At 41.9% G+C, this 25,255-nt stretch overlaps 2 protein-coding genes across 3 annotated transcripts in view; one reads left to right on the forward strand and one right to left on the reverse strand.

Annotated features, from left to right (window-relative positions):
* The window catches only part of PACS1 (phosphofurin acidic cluster sorting protein 1), a 548,517-nt gene that overhangs the window by 192,558 nt on the left and 330,704 nt on the right, over positions 1-25,255 (forward strand). The gene's annotated exons all lie outside the window — the stretch shown is intronic.
* Positions 1-25,255, reverse strand: part of WNK2 (WNK lysine deficient protein kinase 2) — a 173,462-nt gene that overhangs the window by 18,374 nt on the left and 129,833 nt on the right. The window contains 8 exon segments of the mRNA XM_075073367.1: positions 4,368-4,466; positions 5,355-5,570; positions 8,776-8,990; positions 11,933-12,615; positions 12,695-12,747; positions 18,141-18,213; positions 21,674-22,890; positions 24,123-24,236. Coding sequence (XP_074929468.1) covers positions 4,368-4,466; positions 5,355-5,570; positions 8,776-8,990; positions 11,933-12,615; positions 12,695-12,747; positions 18,141-18,213; positions 21,674-22,890; positions 24,123-24,236 — 2,670 coding nt within the window.

Here is a 25,255-nt window from a genome sequence, read left to right on the forward strand (position 1 = left end):
AAATTTTGACCATCATTGATGGAAATATTTTCTCATCAGTTTGCACATGTACAGTGAAAATCGACATGAACTGACATTTACCAACAAAAATTGAATCATTCCAAGCGTTTATATAACCACCAGAGGGAGCACAGGTTAGCAATAATTCTGGAACTGCTCTGACATTGATTATGCCAAAACCATCCTATTCTATTAGAAATGCAAAGACAGGTCCAACACTGAACAAAGTTAACAGATCAAAAAGCTGCCTGGGAAAGACACTGTGGAAGTGCTCAGGCTTTGGGGTCACGTAAACAGTGGAGGAGGGAGAAAAATGGGAGGAAATAATTAGCCACAATTTTCAAAAGCAGCCCTTGATTTTGGGTGCTCCCATTGAGACACCTGGTGCTGGATTTTCAGAACTGTTGAGCTCCCAGAACTGCGTCTGGCCTCAGATGAAGTTATGGATTCTCAGCATTTCTGAAAATCTGGCCCTAGTTTCCTCAGAAGTTAGAGATCCAAAAATGAAGGTACTGAAAATAAGTGGCCATTTGGCCATATTGGTCAATTGTCTTGAAGTATCATTGTCTATCGTTAAATACGAAGGACAGGGAGTTACATTCTAATTGGCCTTGATGCAGCAATTTAAATTATGGAAGCAGACTGCTATGCCTGCACAGAACCCCATTAACTTCAATGGGAGCTCTGTGAGGGTACAGACCTCCACCCATATGTAAGTTGCAGGATTGGGGGCTGAATTTGTAGATCTGAAGTATAAGTAGTAACAACTCTAAGTGCTGGTCTACATTACGGGGGGGGGGGGGGGTGGGAATCAATCTAAGTTACGCAACTTCAGCTACGTCAACGTACTGAGATCTACTTACCGCGGTGTCTTCACTGCGGTATGTCGACGGGAGATGCTCTCCCGTCGATTCCCCTTGTGCTTCTCACTGAAGTGGAGTACCGGAGTCGACACTAGAGCGACAGGCGGTCGATTTATTGCATCTAGACTAGACATGATAAATCGACCCCCACTGGATCGATCGCTGCCCGTTGATCCGGCCGGTAGTGTAGACAAGCCCTTAGCATAGACACAGCGGTGACTAAGGCTTAGCTAACTGAATCCACAGAACAAGCCCGCGCACAAGGGCTTGATTGTAGAAGAAAGTTGCATGATCCTGCAAGGTGCTTAGAGCTCCAAAAACTCTTAATTAAGTCAATGGGAGGGTGGGCGTGTGTGTTCAATATTGTGCAACAGGCACTCAGAGCCTTGCAGAAGAGGAGTCTCAATTAGCTGTCTGCCTGGTGAAGTAAGATGGAAATTCCTTTTGACCTTTTGTGGTTATTTTGTCTATTGGGATGGGCCAAAGTTGTTTTAAAGTGTCCTGATTATGACAGATTTTAACTAGTGCTATAAAAATATAAATTCTTAACATGTAACTTTTCTTTTTAGTATAAACAATTAAGATATGCTATATACTGACAGTGACACATAAATGGTTTAATAAACCACAAAGCATGAACTCAGTTAACATTAGCCATTTGATGAAGTACAATTGCTAAGTAGATTCCTTTCCAATCTGTAACATTACTACCTTCTCCAGCTGAAATAATCTTTTCTTATACACAGACCATCTATGTTACTAAATTATTTAGCAATTATGAGCGAAGAGTGGGAATCTTATAAGTGTTTCATACCTAAATACTAGCAGGCAAGGGTCAATGTACCAATTTCTAACCTGTAGGGAAAATGTTGAAGAGTTAATTATGTCAGAGTACTCACAGCAGTTTCCTGATATACATGTCTGTTCTTGTCAGTAAACGCTAAAACCAAAAGGTGTGTACTAGGAAATTGGTTAAAGGGGATATATATTTTCAGTAAAGATTGCTTCTGTGTATCAGTGGAATCCTGGCTTGAGTTTACTTTTGTTTAAAAAAGATGGGGTCTGAACTGCAAGATCTACACTGAAAAGCTGCAGCAAATTGTTTCCAGATTCAAAGGCCAGATTCTGATCTCACTATCCTCCCACAAGCATACAACAGAGATGCATACATACAGCATATTTAGAATTTGGCCCAAACCTTTGTAATTTGTCTACTGGACCAACTCAAACTGAAAGGCCTGAAAGTGTCTTTTAGACCAAGAGGAGGCAGTTTCCTTGTCATAGGAATAAGGACTATATGGAGCCACTAGAAAAACATCCTTTCCTCTCATGGACTGAGTGCACAGCAATCTCCCCTCCTGCTGGCCTTGCTGGCAGTTCAGGACTAGATCCAAATTGATCTCACACACTATAACAACATGGTTTTCTGCTACTGACCTGCTAGACCCACCAGAAGAATGACTGAAAAGAAAAGAAACTGAAAAATTCAGGGCAGCAGAAAGTTTAGACAGCTTCAACTGTGGGAGTCTGTAGAGCAGCTCAAGCGAGAGGTCATTTCTAAAATTTCAAAATAAAAAGTCTGTTTTCTGAACTGGAATGGTTCTGGATGTATTTGTGCTAAGTGTTTGGAACGCTGCCCTCACCTAGTACGATTCACAGACAGGGTAGTACGGCTCATCTCAATACACTTCATACAAACGAGACACAGAAGAGACCATGTGGACTGAGAAACAGAAGTTCATCCACGCAAGCAATTCGTTATTTAGGCATTGGGAAACTTAAAATAATTAAGTACTGACGTGTTTTCTCTACCAACTTGAGCCATGGCTGCCATATGCCCAAAAAAATTAAAAACAAGATTATTTTTTTTTGGTTTAGGTAGAAATTCTCCCTACTATTTTTGCAGCATATTGAATAGTAAACCTATGATAGAAGAATTAAACCATTTCTGGGAATTACTTGTGCAGATAAGGCTACAGCCATGCCCATTATACTACTGATGGTTGGGAAAATCAGATTACAGAGAATTCCTCAGGTTCTTAGGCTAAAAGTCCCTCTATTCAGAGTATCTTGGAATATCAATGATTGTTAAAACCTTGCATACCATAGGCTGAGAGGTAAACATCACTTTTCACCAACTTGGATGAGTAGAGTTCTGGGGATCTCAAAATAAATGAAACAAAATCTATTTGAAAAATATGGTTTACTTAGAAAATTGGAAAAATGTATTTGAGTGGTCTTGTGCCTTTGATCTGCATTACCTGGATTATTATGATCAATGTATAACTACAGTGGGGAAAGTTCGATATCAGTGCAAATGAACATCGAGTTGGCTGAATATTTCTTCAAGAACATTAGCCTTATTAACATTACATGTTAGTGGCCTATAGTACCTGATCAGTACAACATATCTTTATTGTACAAGCAAACTCTGTTTGTCCAAAAAGCAGCATATGTGTTTGGTGAAAAAAGATTGTATTTTAAAATGAAAAAGGTCCATTAAGTTTTGCTGAACTGCCAATTACTTTAGAGACCATGTAAATAAAAGACGTGTTTCATTTGAGCTGGTGCACAGTTATTTGAAATAAAAAAAGTACTGGATCCTGACAATCCATTTCAAAGTTTCATAAGAAAGTCTGATAAAGCTTTTTTACTTAATGGTACTTTGATGAACTGCTAATTGACTTCATCTCTGAGGTCACACAAGGTCAGGAGAAAATAAACTGAGTAAAGTGCTCCAGCTAGATTAGTTTATACGAAAAGGTAAATGGAACTCTTATTTGGAGTAACCAAATCTTTCCACTACTAATAATTATATTAACAAGAGCTCACTTAAACTAATTAAAAGCTCTTAATGTGGAAAAACACACCACCTAGAAAACACACTTTGAAAGAACTAGCTGGAGCACTGTCATCTCAGCATTTCCACATGCAAGGAGCAGGGGAAAAAAAAGGAGTGGACATAAACAGTACTGTATATTGTTTTAATACAGCCCTTGTATGGAAGTTATACCCTTCAGTGACCTTCTAGTATTGTATCAGCTTGCTACATGCATGTCTTCGTAGTCCAAACATGTGTGAAAGAGACCATTCGTCTACAGAAGGTAGGATTTCTTTTTGTTGTCGCTGGAACTGGGACAGCAGACATGTATATTTGCCACATTGCAAATAAAAATATTACTTCAACATAAATCACATAAAGGACAAAAGCTTTGATACGTCCAGGGTAAAATTTACCATAAAGCTATAGAATAATTGATGAGATCTTCCACACATGCTTTTGGTACCCAGGCATGACCCAAAAGCAGTGCACAAAAGCCTTCATATGAAAAATGAAAATAAACTAAGGAGTGCCAATGATGATGACTTAAAAGAAAGAAAGAAAAGATGGCGTAGAAGGAAAGGCATCCTGCCAAACATATTAGAGATATAAAGGATGAACTTGGAAAAAGGGGGACAAAAGAAAGATGGGTTGTGATAAAATACAAAAGAACAAATACAAACAGATGGACAAAGACATAGGTCCATTGAGGAATCTGGTACGAGGTTTGCTACTAGATTTATAGGTCACTCTCTCAGACGTTTGGTGGAAAACCGTCCAGCCTGCAAATGAATATAAAAGGAAGAAAACAAAGACACTTATAAAGTACAAATAACTGTGATCAGATGTCCTATACCATCAGTCAAATCAGCTTTGTTAGTTAATCATCCACATCTTCATTTTAGCCTTGCCAAGGAGGAGTAAGTTAATTGACCATATGCAAAAGGATGCAATAACAGCAGAAGAGAATAGATATTCTGTAGATTAGTTTGGCAGGATGTGCAATGTTGAGCAAGGTATTTTAATCATCATTATAACTTTCAATGTATACGGCAACACATTCAGTCAAAGTCTAGGGAGCTGTCGGAACTCAGGACTGGATAATAATACAGCCTTGACTGACACCTCTATACCTTAGACATGATGCCAAAATCATGCAAGAATTAACCCTTCTGATGCTGGTAGCTTAGCTTTCCCCACATCATCATATTTGTATTGACACAGATGAATTAGTACTTCATAATGGGGAGCTCTGGGCCTACCAGTATCAAGGGGTTAAGAGAAAATAGTATGAACCAGGGGAAACAAAGTTAGTCTTCTGTCTATTGTCATTTTTTTCCAGATCCCAATAAGTCAGATTCCACAAAAGGTTAAATCTGGATAAGTCACTGTTCGTAAAAGAAAAGGCATATTGTTCCCTAAGAAAAAGGGATTCTTCTGCAGTATTGATTTATTTTATGCTTTGGGAAGTCTCCTGTTTATTTTTGCTCACTTAACCTTTTGCTATGCCTAATTTTTTAAAGGTAAGTCAGTAACTTGCATTTACAAGGCTTGCATGCTTACATTATTAGTAAAATAAAGTTCCTCCTAAATCATTTAAATTTTAAGTGGTATGTACTAATATTGGTACGTGCTGGAAGACATGCTGAACTGTAGGTACATAAAATCACCTTGGCCAGAACTTCCATGCGCATTGCCTCCTTCGGTGGCTAAGCCGGAGCAGATATCAGAAGATAAAGAAGCCTTGACTGAGCAGGGTTGTTGTGTTTGAACTGAATTTCCAAATGTGGCTGATGTGGAGGAAGTTACTGCTGTTGCTTCAGTTGAACGAGCATGAGTTTTAGTTGTTTCTTTTGGGAGAGACTCTTTGCAGTCTGACAGATGACCTAAAGAAACAAACAAAATTGCAAATGCCACCATAAGGAAACTACTACAGAAAAATCAACCTTGTGCAACTGGTGGTTTGCCACTGAGAGGAGCAGCAACATAAAATTCTAAAAAACTGGTAGAAACATACATCTTTATGGGTAAAACTGCATCTGAAAAGAATTTACCTACCTCCCCCCCATACCTGCCCAGCATCTGCAAGATGAAAAGCCAGCCCATCCAATAGGGTTAATTTTTATGCAATGTACTTAGTGGACTTTTCAGAGACGGTTGTGAACTCAAGAAAAGTGCTGTTCTAAAAGGTGAGAGTTGCAGAAGTGCCTCAGTAGGAGATGGAAGACGCTCTAGAAAGATGGCGCGGGATCAGTGAGACCCTACACTCAACTATGGAATGTGAAAGGGAGTGGACAAAAGTGGAGAACGAGTGAATGAGAAGCAAAGGGAGATGAAAAGAAAGTTAGAAAGGCAGGACTGAGAAAAAATACCAGGTTTTAAAACTAGAAGAACTTTGAAATTCACTTAGGAGATGGAACGGAAGCTAGCAAAGTGACCAAGGATGGGAGTGATATAATCAGAGTACGTCAGTAGTAATATTAGAGACCTCCTGAAGCTGCAAAAGGATTTAAGAGGGCCAAAGATGACGAAATTTCAATTGTCACGAAGGAGAGTGATTAAGGCACGAATAAAGGATTTATTCAAAGTCAGGGAAGCTGGTCAGCTTCCTACAGCTTAGCAGGAAAAGGGAAAATGACTAGACAGGGAGAGGCATGAGGGAAAGTGTGCAGCAGAGAAGCTTAAAGATGAGTGATAGTGGAGACAGAATTACATGACAAGACATTTTAGGCAGAAAGCAGCTCTAACTTTCTGAAACATTCAGGTAGTGAGGAGGCAGTATGCTGATGTGAGCCAAGTTAAGGGAGAGGTCAGAGTGGGCCAAGACAGAGAGAGGGGTGTTGTCGGCACAGAAGGAAGGGGAAAAGTAGAGGGAGCCAGGAGATGGCCTACACACCAAAAACAGATGGACAGAAGGGTTAGATACCATCCCAGGGAACTCCATATCGGAAGGAGGGAGGAGGTAAGGTGTCCACCAGAAATAAGCAAAGGAGTCACTAGAATGGGAAGGTTTAAAACAGAAGAGGAGTATGCTGGAGACACTGACAGATATAAAGTGGATTGTGGCATATCAGTCTTAACTCTTGAGTGTCCTTGCTTTTGCTATCTTAATTTAGATTATGTTTTTTTGTAAAAGAAAATAGAAGTCTGTAATTAAAACTGACATAATGCCATTCGCATTGGTACAGAAGTGCAATCAGTGGAAAGAAGATCTATAGGATTTGAAGTACACTACTAAGAGAAGAGCTAGTCTACCATCATAGACTTCAAATGAACAAAGTTCAGCAGGAATAACTCGCATTCTGCTGCGGGAGAACTGGGCACTGCCTGTGTAAGTTCCCCTACTCAATTACTATTTTATTACTTTTCCAAACAGATAATGCCGAAGACTGACTGCTGTTGGTCATGCCATCCTGATCACAGATTTCACATCCATATTAACAAGTATTAAAAAACCTCTCAACACCTATCTGAAGTGCAAGGCATCATTCACAGCTTTAAATGGTTTTTTGGCAAGTGCAGTCCAATCTTATAGAGCATCTTTTACAAAAGAAAAGATCACAAAATGCTATACGCTCAAAGCAGACTAACAGTCTCTAAATGGTGAATACAAACCTGGATAAATTACCTTAGGGAGAAAGACGGGAAAACAAATGGATTTAGGTTCTATCCCAAACTAAAACTGAATTGTGACATTGTTACTTTATTTGTCAAGCACTGACAGCGTGTTCGATACCTACTGTGACAGACTCAGGCCAGTTGGGTACAATAAAGTAGTAGAAGGCAGATATACTGGACACTGGATTAGCAGTTTTCTGTTCCCCGACTGACCAGAGCAGGGGCTGCTCCAGACTAATGAGAACACTTGACTCCAATTAACCTGCAAAGAGTCAGGCAAAGCCATCAAGGTAATGTGAACACCTGACTCTAATTAAGGCCTTTTTGATACTATAAAAGGCCTCACTCCAGTCAGGCTGGGGAGAGGAAGTGCAGCTGAAGGGCTGGTTAATGAAGACACCCTCAGGCCATCAGTAAGGGAGCCCTAAGATAAGGGTGAAGAAGGGAGAAGCAGGAGAGCTGTGGGGAAGTGGCCCAAGGAAATGCAGCAACTCTGGCAGTAAAGGTCGGCTGCCAACAGCTGCTGCCATTAGGGTCCCTGGGACGGAACCTAGAGTGTAGGGCAGGCCTGGGTTCTTCCCCCACCATCCCAACCCCAACCTGCCACTACAGAAACACCTCCTGGGAAGGGAAGACAGGCCCATCAGGACAGGAGGCTAAACTGTAGCGAAATAAGCCTCTAGGGACAACAGAGACTGTGGTAGTTCTCTCACCAACCTCCTTGATGGCTTATGATGAAAAGGGCTCAGTAGACTGTAACCCTGACTCTAGAGAGAGAAGGGCTACGTGGAGGGTCGCAGTGAGCCACTGAGGCTAGCGCAAACCACCTAGAAACGCGGGGTCCATGGGGACAAGATTGGAGCTCTGCCACACTACACACAAAATACTAACTGCTTCAGAGGAATAAAATCTGCACTAGGTAGTTATGGAACAGCTTGTGAATAGGGAAAACATTTCTTTCCAAATCTGAGTCAGAGGTCAGCTTAACCCTGAAGCATGAGGGTTTATATAACCTCAAAAACTCTTGATTGTTTGTTTGTTTGTTTTCAATTCTGCCTATTTTAATGCTGGGCGTTTTTTTTCTACCCATATAAATGTACAATGCTTTTTTTGGAATCCTGTGGGGGTGGTGGTGGATTATATCCAAGTAACCACACATTACCGCTATTTTGTTTTTTTCTTATTGCATTACTGCTGGCAGAATATTACCTTTTCATGTAACCAAGCATGAGTTAATGCAGGGAAGCCAGGGGATCAGAAAGGGCAGCTGCAGTAAGAGTCGATCACAGAAAGATCTCTTAAAAGTTGTCCATGGTATGATGTTTCAATCACCGTAATAAATTTATTATTATTTAACCTTTCATTGCCTTCACTCAAATTCAGTATAATTACCTAGCAGGTCAGGGACAGAAAATAAAATAAAGGACTCCTTATATTTAATGGAATACAAAGTTTTAAACCAGTGGGACCTACTTGTGTTGGAAGGTGCAGTTTTGAGCTGCTGAACCAGAGGATTCAATAGTTTCCCAGCTTTTAATTTATTTTTGCTGGTTCTTCGCCGGCGGCCAGTTGGTGGGACTGAGTGAAGAAAACCCACGTTGGGTGGCAATGGTTTGCCCAGCCGGACGAACAAAGCTTCTATCTCATTCTTCTGTTGAGTCTGCAGTTCAGCAATTTCTTTCATGTGTCTAATAAAAAATAAAATAAAATAAAAGGACCTCATGCTAGCTACTTGTCTGAGAAAACGCCAGACCCAGATTTCATTTACAGTTACAAAGAAAACCCCAACATGTTATAGAGCAAGCTATTCCTCATCCAAGAGCGTGTACATGTGTAAACATGCTACATATGAAATGATATCTAATCCTGTATGCACAGACATGAAGGAAATGAGTTTCAATCCTCTGCTCTAAATTTGCTCTTCAAGTATTAGGTTATACAGAGACTCCTGTAGAAAGAGGATTTTTAGAATCCAAAGTGAACATGATGGTTTGGAGACAAGATCTGAATTTAACTCAAATGTTTCCAGTACTTCTGTCCCTTCAAACCAGTGCCCAAAAAAAGTTGTCTCTAGAAGTATAGTTAATTTAACTGGGAGAAGCGCTGCAGGAAAAAAAGCAAAAGTAAGTAAGTGTTTAAATTAACAGTGACACAAGAACCTGGATGGCCATGTTCTTTATAATGCAGGATGGACTGTATCTAAATACCCTTTGAACACATTGACTTGTTTTCTATAATACCCTTATATTCCAATTTAAATTCTAACTTTACAGTAAGATTGGGAACCAGTGCTCCCATTTTTCTCCCATCACATGCTTAGAGAAAAAGAATCATGAGTAAATGGACAGGTCTGAGGACTAGCCATGTGACAGAGTTTCATTTCAGGCTCACCACTTCACACCCAGGGCAGTAGTTGGGCTGATAACATTTGACTGCTCAGGGGTCGAGTGTGAGATGAGCTGGACGTCTCCATCTAGTTCCTGTTGGACAGGTATCTACTTAATGAGTCCAAAGGCAATAGTTGAATTGAAATAAGCCTGAACTAGCCTCTAACCCCAAAGATTACCCAGGGCCAAGGCACTCTGGAAAGGGTATGTGGGGAAAGAGCTGCACTACTATCACCTATCCCATACCAGGAGAATTCATTCTTTAGGTTTTCAATCCAGCACTTTTAAGGATTATTGAATTTACTTTTCAAAGAGAACAATGCCACTGAGAGGGAAATGGCACTCATTTTGCACAGCATAGCAGGTATGAAGCACTTCTCCACCTTGAATAAACTGAAAGGTGCTGGCCCACCGAGTGTTGCTAGGGTAAAAGTCTCCCACGAACGTGCACGCGGCGCGCGCACACCTACTGGAATGGATATGAGCAAGCACTCGAAGAAGAAAGATGAGTTTAGTAATAACTGGCTTTCTGGAGTTACTGCTCACACAATCACCTCACTGAAGAGGTCATGTTATCTGTCACAAGCTATCATGTTCTGTACTGTGGGAATTACTTTTGGGAGACAGCACCATAAGCAGCATGCTAAGAGACACCAATTGTAATTTAATTTACTATTCCAGATGCATTTTGATAGCAAGAAGTACTTTATACAAGGATACATCAAACTGCTTGGATGAGGAGAGTGAATTTAGATGTAAGTTGCAATGAAGACAATTTTTTATAACCCCTGTGCTTATGATATACACAACCCTAACACTCGCGCCCACCCCCTCAAGCAAGGCATCTTCTGCTTGTGTTTACATTAGAAAAATCAGGTCTTGTTTACTGTGGTTTTGCTAGAGAGCCCTACAGACCACAGTATATCTAGTAGGTTTATGACACCACAAGATACAGTCGTCTTAGCACATGAGTACAGGAGAGTTTTTTTCTTTTTTTTAGTTACACTTGTTTAAAACTGGGTGGTCTGTTTTATTAACACGTATTTCATTAAAAATACCTTTTCAGGTCTTAATATTTCATAAAGCAGCAAAAAAGGATACAAAAGCCACTTTCCCCAGACCCATTTTGCAGGTGACATTCAAAGCTAGTTAGAAAAGAAAACAAGCAGAGATAATTAAGGAAAACTAAAAAAGGAGGATCCAGTTATTGGTGACTCTGACTGAAGAAGAAGGTGCCTGACAAAAAGAAAAACAATATTTTGCTTAGGGAGAGACCCAAATCCAAACCTGGCTACAGATACTGCCAAAATGTAGGTAAATTTGAATCCAGATCCGAACTCTGCAGCTCAGTAACACTCCTCCCTCCTCTATGACAGGATCATGAATATTTCTCCCAATTAAATCAGAAGTTGTAGTTATTATAGAAACAAACTTTTTTAGTAAATGGGCTTTAGCAACAAAAAATATCGGCTTTTCGCATGGGGAAATCTCATAAGGTTCAGCTAAGAAACCAGATTAGTCCTGATTATCTTCTATTTGCACTGAAGTAACATCTAGAGCTCTCAGACTGGGGCCTCACTGAGCTGGGTGCTGAACAAACATAGGAACATTTCCTGCCCTGAAGTTAACTGAGTTCTTTGATTAGGAAATTGGGGCTGGACCCCTCAGCGAATTGTTTATCTCTGGCTCAGAACACACACGTATAGGCTTTTGAGGTATTTTGGTATTTTCATGTCTAACTGGAACTAAGGCCATATCTATGGTGCTGCAGCTCTGCCGCTACAGTATAGACACCTCCTACATCATCAGCATGGGGTTTTCCATCAATGCAGTTAACCGATCTCTCCAAGAGGCAGTCACTAGATCAACAGAAGAATTCTTCTGTCAACCTAGCCGTGTCTACACCGGGGTTAGGCCACTCTAACTATGGCGCTCAGGGCACAATATTTTTCACAGCCCTGAAGTGTGCAGAAAGGCCAATCTATTTTTTTAAGTGTAGAGCAGGCCTAAGAAATGCAAAGGTGAATAAAAAGAAACGAATGATTAAGAAAAGTTTGGGTTCTGTAACTGCCACCCTGTGATTTGGGTTCAGTATGAATTTTGCAGGAAGGGGTGGTATTTTTTCCTGAATGAGTTTACTCATTGATGCTGTACACACACAGTTGTTTACTATGTGTGGAGATGCTTTTCAGATAGTCTAAACATGTGTCAAGTATCCAGAATTGTTTTAAAATCCAACATACTTCTCTCTCAGGTTCTGCAGTTCTTTCTTCATATCTGCATCTTCAAATTCTGAGTCATTGTCGCTGCTCATGTAGGATGACTGCGAGTGGAAGGATGTTATATTGATAGTGGGGATTTTTGTTCCCTGACCATTAGGCGAATCAGGGCCTGGTGAACTAGTCTTTCCAGATCTTTGCAGAAGAGAAGCTGGCTTTTTTGTGATGTCAGTGGCTGCAGTACCACTCTGCGGGGACAGCTGAGCAGCAACAGACTTCCTTCGGAGAGACTCATCACCAGAATCACTGGAACCATGGTCAGAAAGGACATCAAGAAAAGATGCCGTTTGCACTCGCCGTACTGATGTTTTCAGGTCTGGGCTGGAGGGAAGCTCATCCAAATAAACATCTGGTGGAGCAGAGTACCTTAAGCAATGTGGCGATGTTAAAGTTAATTCATCGTGGGTACTGATCACTGAAAACCTGCCAATAGTTTTGGCTGGTGTACTATTATCATGCACTTCAGACTGTTTTCCATAGGAACCAGGGTCTACAAAGTCATTCCTTTGAAGGTTATTTATCTCCCTATCTGTTGTAGAAGTCTGTATTAAGTTCTCTGTAAGTGCAGATGAAATTTTGATCTTTGCCTCCTTATTCCTTTTAGAAGTTTCCATTTGTTCAGGTATGGTTGATGATGCAGGAACAATCTGGAAAAAGAATGAGGGAGATTAATTTTGAGTGTAAGTGTAGCAGACAGGCATATAACTATTAATAGTTTCACATTACCTGAAGACCTTTTGTTGTAACAGCAGAAGTTGAAGAAATGTTTGCCGCTGAACCTGTTTCATAAATTGGAAAATAAAAAAAAAATTACTGATTACATGTCTGGATGGAAAGGTTTTAGCCTAAAAAAGGGAAAGCAACACTAGATTCAATATCCATTGTTAAATAAAATTTGCTTTGGAACAATGCATAATTCAACAGCAAATCTATATAATTTAGACCATAATTAGGATATCAAATGCAAGATTTACTAAAGATATTTTAAAAGCCATACTGCAGGTACTATAAAATATCCCTTAGTAGAAATTCAGACTCAGTGCAATGATCTGGGCAGTCCAGATAAGGACAGGTCTGAAAAAGTTCTGAAGACAAAAATCGGATGGAGATTTAATTGTGTATTGTATGCAGAGCTCAAGTTACATAGGTACTTTTGAGGTCTGCAACAGAGAAATAAATGTCTGAACATGTCATTGAGCAGCGTGTATAAGGCAAGCAGGATTGGACCATAACCGGAGAGTCTTTTTTCATATCCTTCACTCAAATCAAATTTGAACAACATGTTGAAGGTGGTAACTACAGACTCAAATAATGGTCATTTGGACCACAATAGCACTATATAAGAAGAAAAATATTTTCCTGACGACATACAAAATAGAATTTAACCTCCAGGCCATTATGCTTTTTCAAAGTTAAACCAATGAATGGAAATCTTTCAAGAATGCAGAGTTAACATAAGGTAAGAATGTCATTTCGCAGTTCTGAAATCATGAAATATATGCATCTCTTTATGGCATATTGAAATTCATATTAAAACCTAGGGAAAAATTCCCCTCTCCTCCTGGTTTTAGACTTGGGCAACTTGAATGAAATTTCCAATGATTGACAGCATTCTAAGAATAGCATCAGGCCTCCTTAATATTTAAGTTAGGAAGGGATACTTACCCTGCAGTGATGGGGTTCTTTGAGGTGTGGTAGTCAGGGTAAATCCACTGAAGGTGCACACATGCCTCCTGCATGTGAAATTGAAGGGTTTTTTTTAAAAATAGCAGTGTCTGTCAGGGCCACGCATGTGCCCTGTGCCCCCTTGTGCAAAGGCACAGACCCTTCCTCAGCTCCTTCACAATTCAAGGGCTGTGTTACCATGAGGACTCTGAAAAGCTAAGATGAAGGCTGCATTGTGGGAGTCACAGATCCATAGTGACAACATTTCAAGGAACCATGGCTACTGTAAGGTAAGTAACCAGTCTTTCTTTGCATATGTCAGTGTGGAACCCTCTGTGGGCCACTGGTGAGCAGAATCCCCCCGGACAGTGGGAACAAGGAATTACAGCTGCATCAGTCAAATAGCAATTGAAGAAGAACATCTGACTCGCCTGCCACCTGAAGGGTAAGTGTTTCACAAGAGTCAGTGGGTTGCTCCATGTTGAATGATCTCAGAGGCTGGAACATTCCTGAAGTGGATGGAAGATGCTGCTCGTGCGCCAATAGAGAGGCTCACCAGCCAACTGAGGGCATTTGGAGATGTTTGTGTTGAGACGGTTTGGTACTTCAATGGGCTGGATATAGTTACAAAGAGGTGGTGACACTGCCTAAAGAGCTTGGTCTTGTTAAAGTAACAGAACAAAGCTTTGGACACATCTAAAGTATGCAGCTTCTTTCTCCAGCCAGCAAGGTGATTCATTGGTTCAGGTGGAATTTGGAAACCACTTTAGGGATGAACATGCAGTGTGGTCTCAACATTACCTTGTTCCTGTGGAAGGATGTGTAAAGAGCTACAAGGGCATGGAGCTCACTAACTGTCTGTGCCAAGGTGGTAGCAACCAGAAAATCCATCTTGATGGTAAGGAGGTGTACTGAGCAGGCTGACAGTGGTTCAAAAGGAGGCTCTGTGAGTTTTAGGAGGACAGTGTTGAGGTACCACATCAGAGTCAGGTCACTAACCAAAGGGCAAATATGAAGAAATTTTGGTATCATTAGATGAGAGAAGACAGAGTATGATTGTACTGGAGCATGGCACACTTACATTGCCACAAAGCAGACTTGGAGAGAGCTAAATGCCAATCCAGCCTGTTTCAGCTACAGCATATAGTCTAGGCTCTTTGGAATTGGAATGTCTACTGGTTCTAGGTCTCACTAGGTTACCTGTATTGAGAACCTCTTCCTTGCTGAAGGAGAGATCATCCTAATGGATGGCTTCCTGCTCTGTGTAAGAATTTCCTGAATCTGTAGGGAGCAGTCTCTGTCAGCAGTGTTCAGCCAGCCAACCCCCAAGCTGACAGGTGCAACAACCAGGTGCAGTATCTGAGCTTGGCTCTGAAATACTATGTCTGCGCAGATTGGGAGGTGTATAGGAGACTGCCTGGATATCCGCAATAGGTCTCACAGCCAAAACTATCTCTGCCAGGAAAAGACTAATAGTGTGATTATAGACTCATCTTGCCTGATCTAGGAATCAGTGGAAAGGTATATAGTAGTGCTTGAGACCAATGGAGGAGAAAGGCATCTGGTAACAAGTTCAGGTTCATGCACTCTCTGAAACAGAAGTTTGAACATTTGGTGTGGTCCTCTGTGGCAAACAAGTCCATTACGCGAGTTCCCCATTGACTGAATATGATGGACTTCCAGAGTGAACACTCATGTCCGGTTATCGGGTGTTGGCTCAAGAAGTCTGACAGGTTGTTGCTGACTCCTGGTAGGTGAAGTTCCTACAAGGTTATCCCTGAGAGGTGGGAGGGTCCCAGACCTCAGGCTGCAGCCTGAGCCTCTACACAGCAATTAAACATCCCCTTAGCCAGGGCCCTTCAGACTCAGCCAACTGGTATTAGCCCTTGTGGGTGTTTAATTGCAGTGTAGACATACCTAAGGAGTCCTAGTTGAAAGAACAGGGACACGATGTATTCTAAGGCTGTTACAGTCTCCTATCAATGAGTTATCCAGGTATGGGTAGATGTGGATTCCATGCCTCCATAAATGCACTGCCACTACTGCAAGGCATTTTGGGAATACTCTTGGTGCTGTGGAGAGTCTGAAGGACAGCACATTGCATTGTTAATAGTTGGGCCCCAGTGTGAATCTTACGTACTTTCTGTAGGCTGGATGAATAGCTGCACCTCTACCCTGATACAACATTGTCCTCAGGAGCCAAAAAAACTTACCGTGTTATAGGTGAAAACGCGCTCTATCGAACTTGCTTTGATCGGCCAGAGTGCGCAGCCCTGCCCCCCCAGAGCACTGCTTTACAGCGTTATATTCGAATTTGTGTTATATCGGGTCGCATCACATCGGGGTAGAGGTGTATATGGAAGTACACATCCTGCAAGTCAAAAGTCAAGGACCAGAACTGTACTTGGAGAGATGGCGTATGTATTAAATGAGTCTCTTCAGGTCTAGGATAGGATGAAGGCACCATTTCTTTTCCAGAATGAGAAAATACCAGGATTACAGCAATGCTATATTCATGAACATGCAGACTTCAGCATTAAAGAAACCCCAACTAGTTCAGAATGCTGAAGCACCTCTTACCCCAGCAACACAGGCTACCATGACCACATCCAAGGACTCTCCACTGACCACAGGGGAGAGGATTCTCTGCTTGAAGATGGGGAAAATGTATGTCCCAGTGACAGTGAGAAGGAATATGCGTCCTCCAGATGTGATGGTGAGGAATATGGGTGCTCTCAGTATCAGGATCTGTTCTGGTACCATAAGGTGCTTCAGCACCAAAGACAGTCTTGGCTTTGCCAGAGATGCCTCCTCTGAAGCAGGGGTCAACACTGAGAGCTGCATCACTGGAGCTGGGTGCCGGAGGACTCCATGTCATAGGCTGCTCTGTATCACCAGCTCTCAACAACAAGCAGAAGCTTTACATGGTCTGTCCTTGTGGGAGGACACTGAGTTCTGCTTGGAGTTTCTGCTTCTGTTTGGAGCTATCCCTCTTGGTTCTGGAGGTGTTGGTATTGGTGCCAGGTCTTTTCTCTGCACTGTCTTCTCCACAGCGGTCTTTGGTGTGACAAGTCTGCTAGAGAGGGTGCTAGATGACAGTGGCTCGTTGCTAGCCCAACTCTGGAGCTGGTCTCCTCAGGTTCTGAGGAGACCCTCATGGATTGCTCCAGGAGATGAAGCTTAAACCTGATGTCTCATGACTTATGCATCCTAGTGGAGGATGCAAGGCACATTAAACATCTGCTCAGTATAGTGAACTCACCTGAACAGCAGGAACACCAGCTGTGTCCATCTTTCAAGGTAATTAGTCCAACAGGGCTTGGAGCCTGTAGGTTTTGAGGCCACCATGTCAAACAGCTCTGTTTGCATGTTCTTGCAAGGGAACTGTACAGGAGGAATCTAACTGTCAGTGCTCAGTCCAGACAGGTTGATATATATCATAGAATATCAGGGTTGGAAGAAACCTCAGGAAGTCATCTAGTCCAACCCCCTGCTCAAGGCAGTTGTATGTCAGAGTCAGAAGAGTTGTGAAGATTTGTGGTAAGTTTTTGTAGAAAGTGTAGCCAAAGCCAAGAATTGGTGGGGTCAAACACTTCACTGGTTCCATGTTGCTGCCACGGGTGGTAAGAAGGTTCTGAGGGAGGGTTGTGGTCACCTCACCCTTTATACCCTCATAGAGGAGCACGAGAAAGCACAGGGTGCATACGTGGCCCCAAAAGACACTAATTAAAAAATCCTCTAGTCTCACATGCATGAGAAGCATGTGCACCTACAGCGGGATCCACACTGACACATACTTGAAGAACTGTGTGTTACTCTAACAGCAGCAGGAAATGTGGAACTGAGCTAAAATCTCCAGAATGCTCCATCCTTAAAGGGGACAAAATCTTCCTGGACAGGTAAATCAGATTAGTTACACATTCTGAACAATTTTAGTATGGACTGCTGTGAAAAGTGTCATGGAATCTATCAACAGCTTAGCTGGAATGGAGTATGCCTGCCTTGATAGGCCTTCACAGTCATCCTCAATGATTCCTCGAGAACCCTACGGACCGACTCTTCTCTGCAGAGCCCACCCAAAATCCTGCTATTTTTAAGAACTCCATCCAGTGGGGTAAAGGAGATCTGGCTGGCTTTCTGCTCAGTCTGTGAACTGCAAACTTTAAAACACTGTGGGAAAAGTACAGCTTCTCACAGGAAGGCCTCTGTACATCACCCGTTTGGAAAGACCTGCATTGCCTATTTACAATATTATGTTTAATTCTGTCCATGAGACTGTTTGCTTTCTGTAAGTTTGACAAAAATGGTGGCAAAACTTGGTTTATTTTTTGTTTTGTGACAGCACCCAGCAGCCCAAGCCAGGTTCAGGTCCCCATTGTGCTGGGTGCGGTTGTGAAGGTTTCCCAAGGAGAGTTAGTAAAAAGAGTGCATGAGCAAAGATGCGCCCAGGATAGTACAGAAATAGCACTGAAGTTAACAATTCAAACTAGTTGTCACTGGTAACTACTTTTTCTGCTCATTTACCCACCTCTCACTTCTGAGGAGCTGACACCGATGCTAGTCGTTTCAGACTTTTCCAACTTTAAGTAAAAGGAGACAAAACATAAAAGTGAATTTCAGTTTAACAACCCCCCAAACAGGGATATAAAGTCTCTGGAACTTGCTTCATATTTTCAGCATATCTTAGCACAGAGTTATTTAATATAGGAATAAGTATTTGACAATCCTAGCGAAATTTGCCACCCATCTTCTTTTTCAGCCACACCTGGGAGGGTGAACGAGGAGGAAGGTTTTAGGAGAAGACTGCAACATATACCAGTTGTAAATATGCACCGAGTTCAGCTATTCAAGTACACACTTATGAGTCTCTTGTGCTTTTTCAACCAGATTACATCCTAATATATATGAAATTTCTATGAAAACTTAAGTAAATTACAATACAAATGTGTTATGTATCTGTTTTATTCTATGGCACACAATCTAATTGGGAACATTCAATACTGTAACGTCATTTATAATCCTTTCTATAGAGAATGAGCCTTCAGTACTTTAGAAAACTGGTTTAGTAACATACTGTGATACAGCATGGCCAGAGGGCAGGAGGAGAGGGTTAGAAGGGAGCCTTATTCCCTGTAAGGGGAAGAAAGTTTGCTATAGATTAATTAGGGCACCTGAAGCCAATTAGAGCACTTGAAGCCAGTCACATGATAAAAACCCCTGTTTCAATCAGATACTGTGGGAGTTGGAGCACAGAACAGTTTGAAGGAGTTGGAGCAGAGAGGAATTGGTGCTGGAGCAGAGAACAGTTTGAAGGGAAGCAGAAGACAGTTTGGAGAAGTGCTGTGGTGAGCTAAGAAGTCCAAGACCCTAGGTAAAGGGGCACCTGGCTTGTACAGAGGGAGGACAGGAAGCCCCCCACAAGCTGAAGGGCAGGAGAGGGAAGTAGCCCAGGGGAAGGATTAAGTGTCAGTTAAAGTGGTTTAACCACTATCCTCGGCCCTGGGCTGGGACCTGGAGTAGAGGGCAGGCCCAGGTCCCTCCCTCTCCACTCCCCTCCTCTAGGACACTAGTGGGGCAGTTAACATTCCACTGCAGGGGCGAGAAATGGTGCCCTGAACCCTCCCCAAAGAAGAGAAAGCGCGAGACCCATCAAAATAGTGCTGGCAATTTGCCACAATACACAGCATACAAGGAAACACTTTCATCAGTTGCTTAACTGCTACCACCTCTGTTGAAACGTGGCATGGTTTTAATACTTTGTACAGTGAATCCAATTGAAACTACATGAGGAGCAGCTTTATATTTTGTTGGGGGGATATAACTGACTCCAAAGTACTGCTTTCCAACTAGGTTAAACATCTCTGACCTAGAAGAAAGTGCTAGGGAATTGGTAGCGATTCTAGAGCAGTGTTTTTCAACCTTTTTTCGTTTGTGAACCCCTAAAAATTTTCAAATGGAGTTGAGGATCCCTTTGGAAATCTTAGCCATAGTCTGTGGACCCCAAGTTGAAAACCACTGTCCTAGAGAGTTGATGGCCTCACTGTCTCATCTGAATGACTGCATCTCATTTTGCTCAGGGTCCCTTGTTGGGACACTGAATCATTAATAATTCAGAACGCCTACGGAAGGAATCACCAGCACCTTGCAGCACTGAGGCTTTTCCACAGCAGTCTGCCAACAAAGTGGTGACACAGCCTTCTCCTGCTGAGCTTATGAAAGGACCCAAGATCCCATCTGGAAGCGGTATAAGCTTTATGCTATACAGTATCCAGCACTAGCTGGAGTGTTTGAGCAAAGTAAATGCCCACAATATGTTTAAATAGGGTTTTAAATTAAGACTGGTTTAAGAAGGTAACTACAATGATCCACACAAATGTCCACACTTTGAATGAAAGTTGCACAGCTGGCAGACAAGCAAGCAAGCATACAAATCTCATGTTCTGTGCCCCGGGGGCAACTCACTTTTAGAGTGATGGCACTATAGGCCATGTCTAGGACCCAAAGTACTTTAGCAGTCTGCTAGAAATCACGGAATTAGTCACTGGGGCATAATGGAAAACAAGGAAAGATGTTTATCCTAGATAGTAGCATGATAATGAATACTAAGCACATTTATATTTATGGGGCACAATAACTTACCTGACTCTAGTTAAGTTATACATAGCTTTTCAGTTCCAGTTCACCTATTAAATTGACATTTCTGTTACAATCATATTGCTAGTATCTACATTCGCTGAAAAAGAAGTGTGCAGAAGTGATGGAGGGCAGGTAGTCAATTTAAATAAATACTTGCAAAATGATCTTGACAAATTGGAGAATTGGTCTGAATTCCATGATGAAATTCAGTACAGACAAGCGCAAAGTACTGCACCGTGAATTGGATTTTTCCTTCCCAACTACAATATGGACAAGAACTGTTGAGGTGGCACTAAAGAATCTGGGGGTTGTCGTGGACCACAAACTGAATATGAGTCAGCAATGTGATGCAGCTTCATAAAAGGCTAATATGATCTGGGGCCGTACTAACAGGATAATCATTATGTAAGACACAGGAGGTAACTGTTCCTCTCTATTTGGCACTGGTGAGGCCCCACCAGGAGCACTGTGTCCAATTCTGGGCACCACAATTTAGGAATTATGTGGACAAATGGAAAAGAGTTCAGAGGAGATCAATAAAAATGAGAAAAGGTTTAGCAAACCTGACCTAGGAGGAAGAGTTGAAAAAACTGGGCACTTTTAGTCTTGAGGAAAGAAGACTGCAGGGAAACCTAATAGTCTTCTAATACGCAACGGGCTGTTATAAAGAGGTTGACGACCAATTGCTCTCCATGTCCACTGAAGGTAGGACAATAAGTAATGGGTTTAACCTGCAGCAAGGGAGATCTAGGTTAGATATTAGGAAAAACTTGCTAACTATAAGATAGTTAAGCTCTGGAACAGGCTTCCAAGGGAGGTTGTGGCATCCCTGTCATTGGAAGCTTTTAAAAACAAGTTGGACAAACCCCTGTTAGGAATGGCCTAGGTTTACTTGGTCCTACCACAGTGCAGGGGGCTGGACTTGACTTCTTGAGGTCCCTTCCAGCGTGACATTTCTATGATTCTATGAGGAACAGAGAACAATATACACAGACCAAATAGGCAGTCATCACCCTCTTTCCCCTATCAAGGTTTAGATAAATGCTCAAAAATGAGTAACCTCAGTTATCAACTTCACTATGAATATATTTAACATTCTTAAACCACCATGACTTATCACCTCTCTCAGCCCGCTCACTTCAGAAACAGGATTTAAAAAAAGAGAGAAGGAAAAGACTGAACTGAAGGATTATACCAATTTTTGAACCCAAGAGCAAAGTTTAGTTTTCTCTAATGAATGGCTGGTGAAACACTTGTGTGAGTCAGAATACATGTGACAAATTGAAAACAAAAGCAGTGCTGCACTATGGAAAGCAGTAAACAGAGAACCCAGGCAGAAAGTAAGCTACCAGGGCAACAAGCAAGATAGAAATGCTTATAGATAGAAGTATCTGCATATCCTACCATCGGCTCTTGGATTCTGAACTCTGTTCTGCTGTGGCCAGTGGTTGTAGCATTGTTCAGCATGGCAGACGTTTCCATGGCTGCTGGATTTATGGGCATAAAAGGCACAGTCATAGCCTGACTAGCCAACACAGGGTAAGGTGGCATTGCAGAAGGTACAAGTGACACACATTGATCCTGAGCAGCATTAGCTTCCTGACAGGTGTCTGGGACATTAAGGCCTGGTTCTCTTGAATCCAATAAAAGTGTGGGAATTAGTTCTTCACTCAAAGGTGGTAAGCTAGCCAACTCGCTCTCGCCCTGCTCTAAGGGTACAAAGCTGTCTGGTGTCCCTGCTGATGCAGCAGATGTAGGAACACACTCTTGGTACAGTAAATTGCGCAACTTCTCATCGAGGCTTTTTATTGTGTCATCAGCAAAATCAACTCTGGGTGGCCCTTCTCCATCTGACTCTACTGCACAAGGTGGCTGCAGCGGACCAACGCCAAGGCCAGTGCAGGTGACAGGCTGAGACTGGGTCAGCATTGTATATTGCTGGGACACAGCTACCGGTAGCTGGGGAGGACTTTGAAGCTGAGAGCCTGTCAGACTCAGAGGATCAGACACAACACCCCCAGGAAGCAGCTGGTTCACAAAGGAATGCCGCATTACACCAGGCTGACTGGCCTCTGACACCTGGGGGATCTGTGGCGCAGGCTGAAGTTCCAAGACGACGACATCAGAGAGAGCAGGAACGGGACAGAATTCGGCTCCTTGAGCAGGAACTGTTAGAATCGAGCTGGGTGGCTTGACAGTACAGCATGAAATCTCCACATCGGGAATACAAGTGTCTTCATCCATCTCCTGCAGCGTTTGCAGGGAGGATTTTGGAGCAAGCTGAGCATCAGAAGGCCCCTCTAGTGAAGCTGCTTTGTGGGCAGAAGCTTCAGGCTGACTGGGCATTACCAGGTGTAGTGGAGGATATTCTGGTTGACCTACATTAGTAACAAACTGTTCTGGGACATGTGGAGCAGTTCCCGGTAGTGTTGCAGCTAAAATTTCTGCCTTGGTCTGTAAAACAGCTGAAGACACTGCAGCAGGAACTTGTGCCAAAGGAGCAGGTATTCCACAGGGGCTTTCGAATACACTTGTTTGACTAGGAAGCTGGTGACAAAAGAAGACACTAGGTGTGTCTGTCACTGCAGAGCCCATTTGCTGATCATCGGACTGTTCTGGATCTATAAGGAGTAAAAACACCAATTTCACCTTTCACAGGCTATACAAAGTGAACCATATAAAGTAACCGCAAAATTTCTTAGTCAAGTTTAAATACAGCAGGCCCTGGACTGCTCAATCTTTTCTGTTAGAAAACTATTAACCCAATATTCAAATAAAGATCTCAAATTGCAGACTACAGAAAATATTTCTGTAAAAAGGATGCAGCCTATGATAAACAGCTATGAATAGAACTTAAATTACATGTCAAATTTTTAACAGAGTTTAAGAACACTGGGAGTTTTCTCTAAATAATCAAAAGACTGTCCATCTTTTAGTTTAAAACTATATGCTCACACAAAATGTGTGATCCTACAGAAAAACTCTTCATGCAGGATATGATACATCCATTTTGAATGGGTATTGTGTATTGCACTCCATTGGCTATGAATAGTAAAAATACACTATTTATGAACTACCTTGTTTCAGCAGCGTGGTAAATTGAAGTTACTAAAAAGGTCCATATCCTACATGACTTTTTAGACTGCAAATTATGCGGCTGATACTGCAGGCTCATTTTTCACTTGTACAAAGTTCTTAAAGTTCAAGCACCTTTTGGGACAAGGCTCCCGTGCTATTCTCGACTGCAGTGGTGCTCCCCAACTTGCTCCCCCAAAATCCATGGCTGATGAACATGAGGTAAGTGCTGCCCTAAGCTGAGGAAGACACACCCTTGAATGATTCCCTCTTTGTCTGTGGCCTCCGAACGAGTGGTGATGGCAAAGATCAAAACCAGAAGCAAGCATCATTTTTGCTGATTATTTTGGTGCCACGTGTAATTCATGAATAACTTTTAGAAGAAGAAACTTATTGCAGGTATTTGTTTGGCCACACAGCTTTGTTAACAACTAAAATCAAGCCATTGACTTCCTCTGCAAGATTAGCCTATCTGGTTACGCACACACAGGTGTTGCGGACTGCAGCAGTTTGAGGTGCAGGGAAGTAATTAAAGGAGAACTAACAGTGCCAGTGTTAGCTTCTTTGGCATCCTTAACTGGTCAGCTTGTGAAGCAACAACTAACACAATACTCTTCATCCTCTGCCTCTCACCATTTTGCAGCTAAAAGAAAACAATCATGATGAAAGCATGGGAGGCTATAGGAAGTACTGACAGAGCTGCCTCTAAGAAGACAAGGTTGATGGCCCACACCCCCTGTTCCCTGAGATAAATGAAAGCTTTAAAGTTCATAAATACCTGGACCTTCCGCCTGTTTACTCTGAGGAACTGCTGGGGAGAATTCTGGTACCTCCTCAGTAGGGTTTTCCACAACAGGGCATATAATAAACCACCTTTTTCCAGTATGTAAAACTAATTGTGAAGAGCAAAATAAAGGGTTAACATTCTATACAGCTTCTATACAGTACTCTAAGAAGCTGATAGGATCCAAATCAGACTTATTCTTGACGTGAAACTCCAACATTTTAGAAGAGACACGAGTCTCTACAGTAGTCATGGAGATTAAAAATAATGGCTCTTACTGGACCCCCATAGCAAAAAAGTGATCTTCTTGGGATGGAAAGAGTCCTCTGCCTTTCAAGTGACTGTACTAGAGTGGGACCCAAAGCCAGATCCAAAGCTCACTGAAGTTGCTGGAACGACTCTCTTTGATTTAAATGATGTTTGGCTTAAGCTTAAAGTGAACTAATTGTACTGTAGAGAAGGGTTTTGTAATAGAAAAACTGTTTTTTTGGTAATGTTTTATGCAACTGACTTTATCTATTTTCCTACATAGGTGTTGTTGTTTTACAACTGCTCTCCTACATTCATCTTCAACTTTTACTCCCTCATTTACATGTATCAAATGACAGAGTTTTCAAAATTCTATTTACAAACCAATAAATGCAAACAGTAAACTTTAAGAGTGGCAAGCAAGTGTCAACTATCTAAGAGGAACCAGGCAGACTGCGTACACCATTGTTTGGGAGGGACACCATTGTTTTCAGTCACCGAAGCATGTCATGTGGCCCCAAAGAGGGTTTTACACACACACAAAAACTCAGACAAGTGCCTGGCAAATAGAGGTGTGTGCAACACATGACCAAATGCAGCTTGGAAACGAGGTTTAAACAGGATATGGTTTTATTCCCATCTCCAGTTTATAGAGGGAATGAAAGCCAACACTGATACCTTCCCTTTCTTTGGGAAAGAGATAATATACCAAACATATCCAAAAGAATAAGACTTCTCACTGGTAAGATAGAGTTGGCTGAAACTTCCTGGTTACCAAATTCAGTTGCATCTGCAAACATTAAGGCTGGAAGAGCCAATCTCTGTTAACTTCCTTTTGCAAGCGTAGTTATTATTGAGAACAAAGAGTACATTTATGA

This window comes from Chelonoidis abingdonii, chromosome 17, assembly GCF_003597395.2.
Source record: "Chelonoidis abingdonii isolate Lonesome George chromosome 17, CheloAbing_2.0, whole genome shotgun sequence".
NCBI classification, from domain to species: Eukaryota; Metazoa; Chordata; order Testudines; family Testudinidae; genus Chelonoidis; species Chelonoidis abingdonii.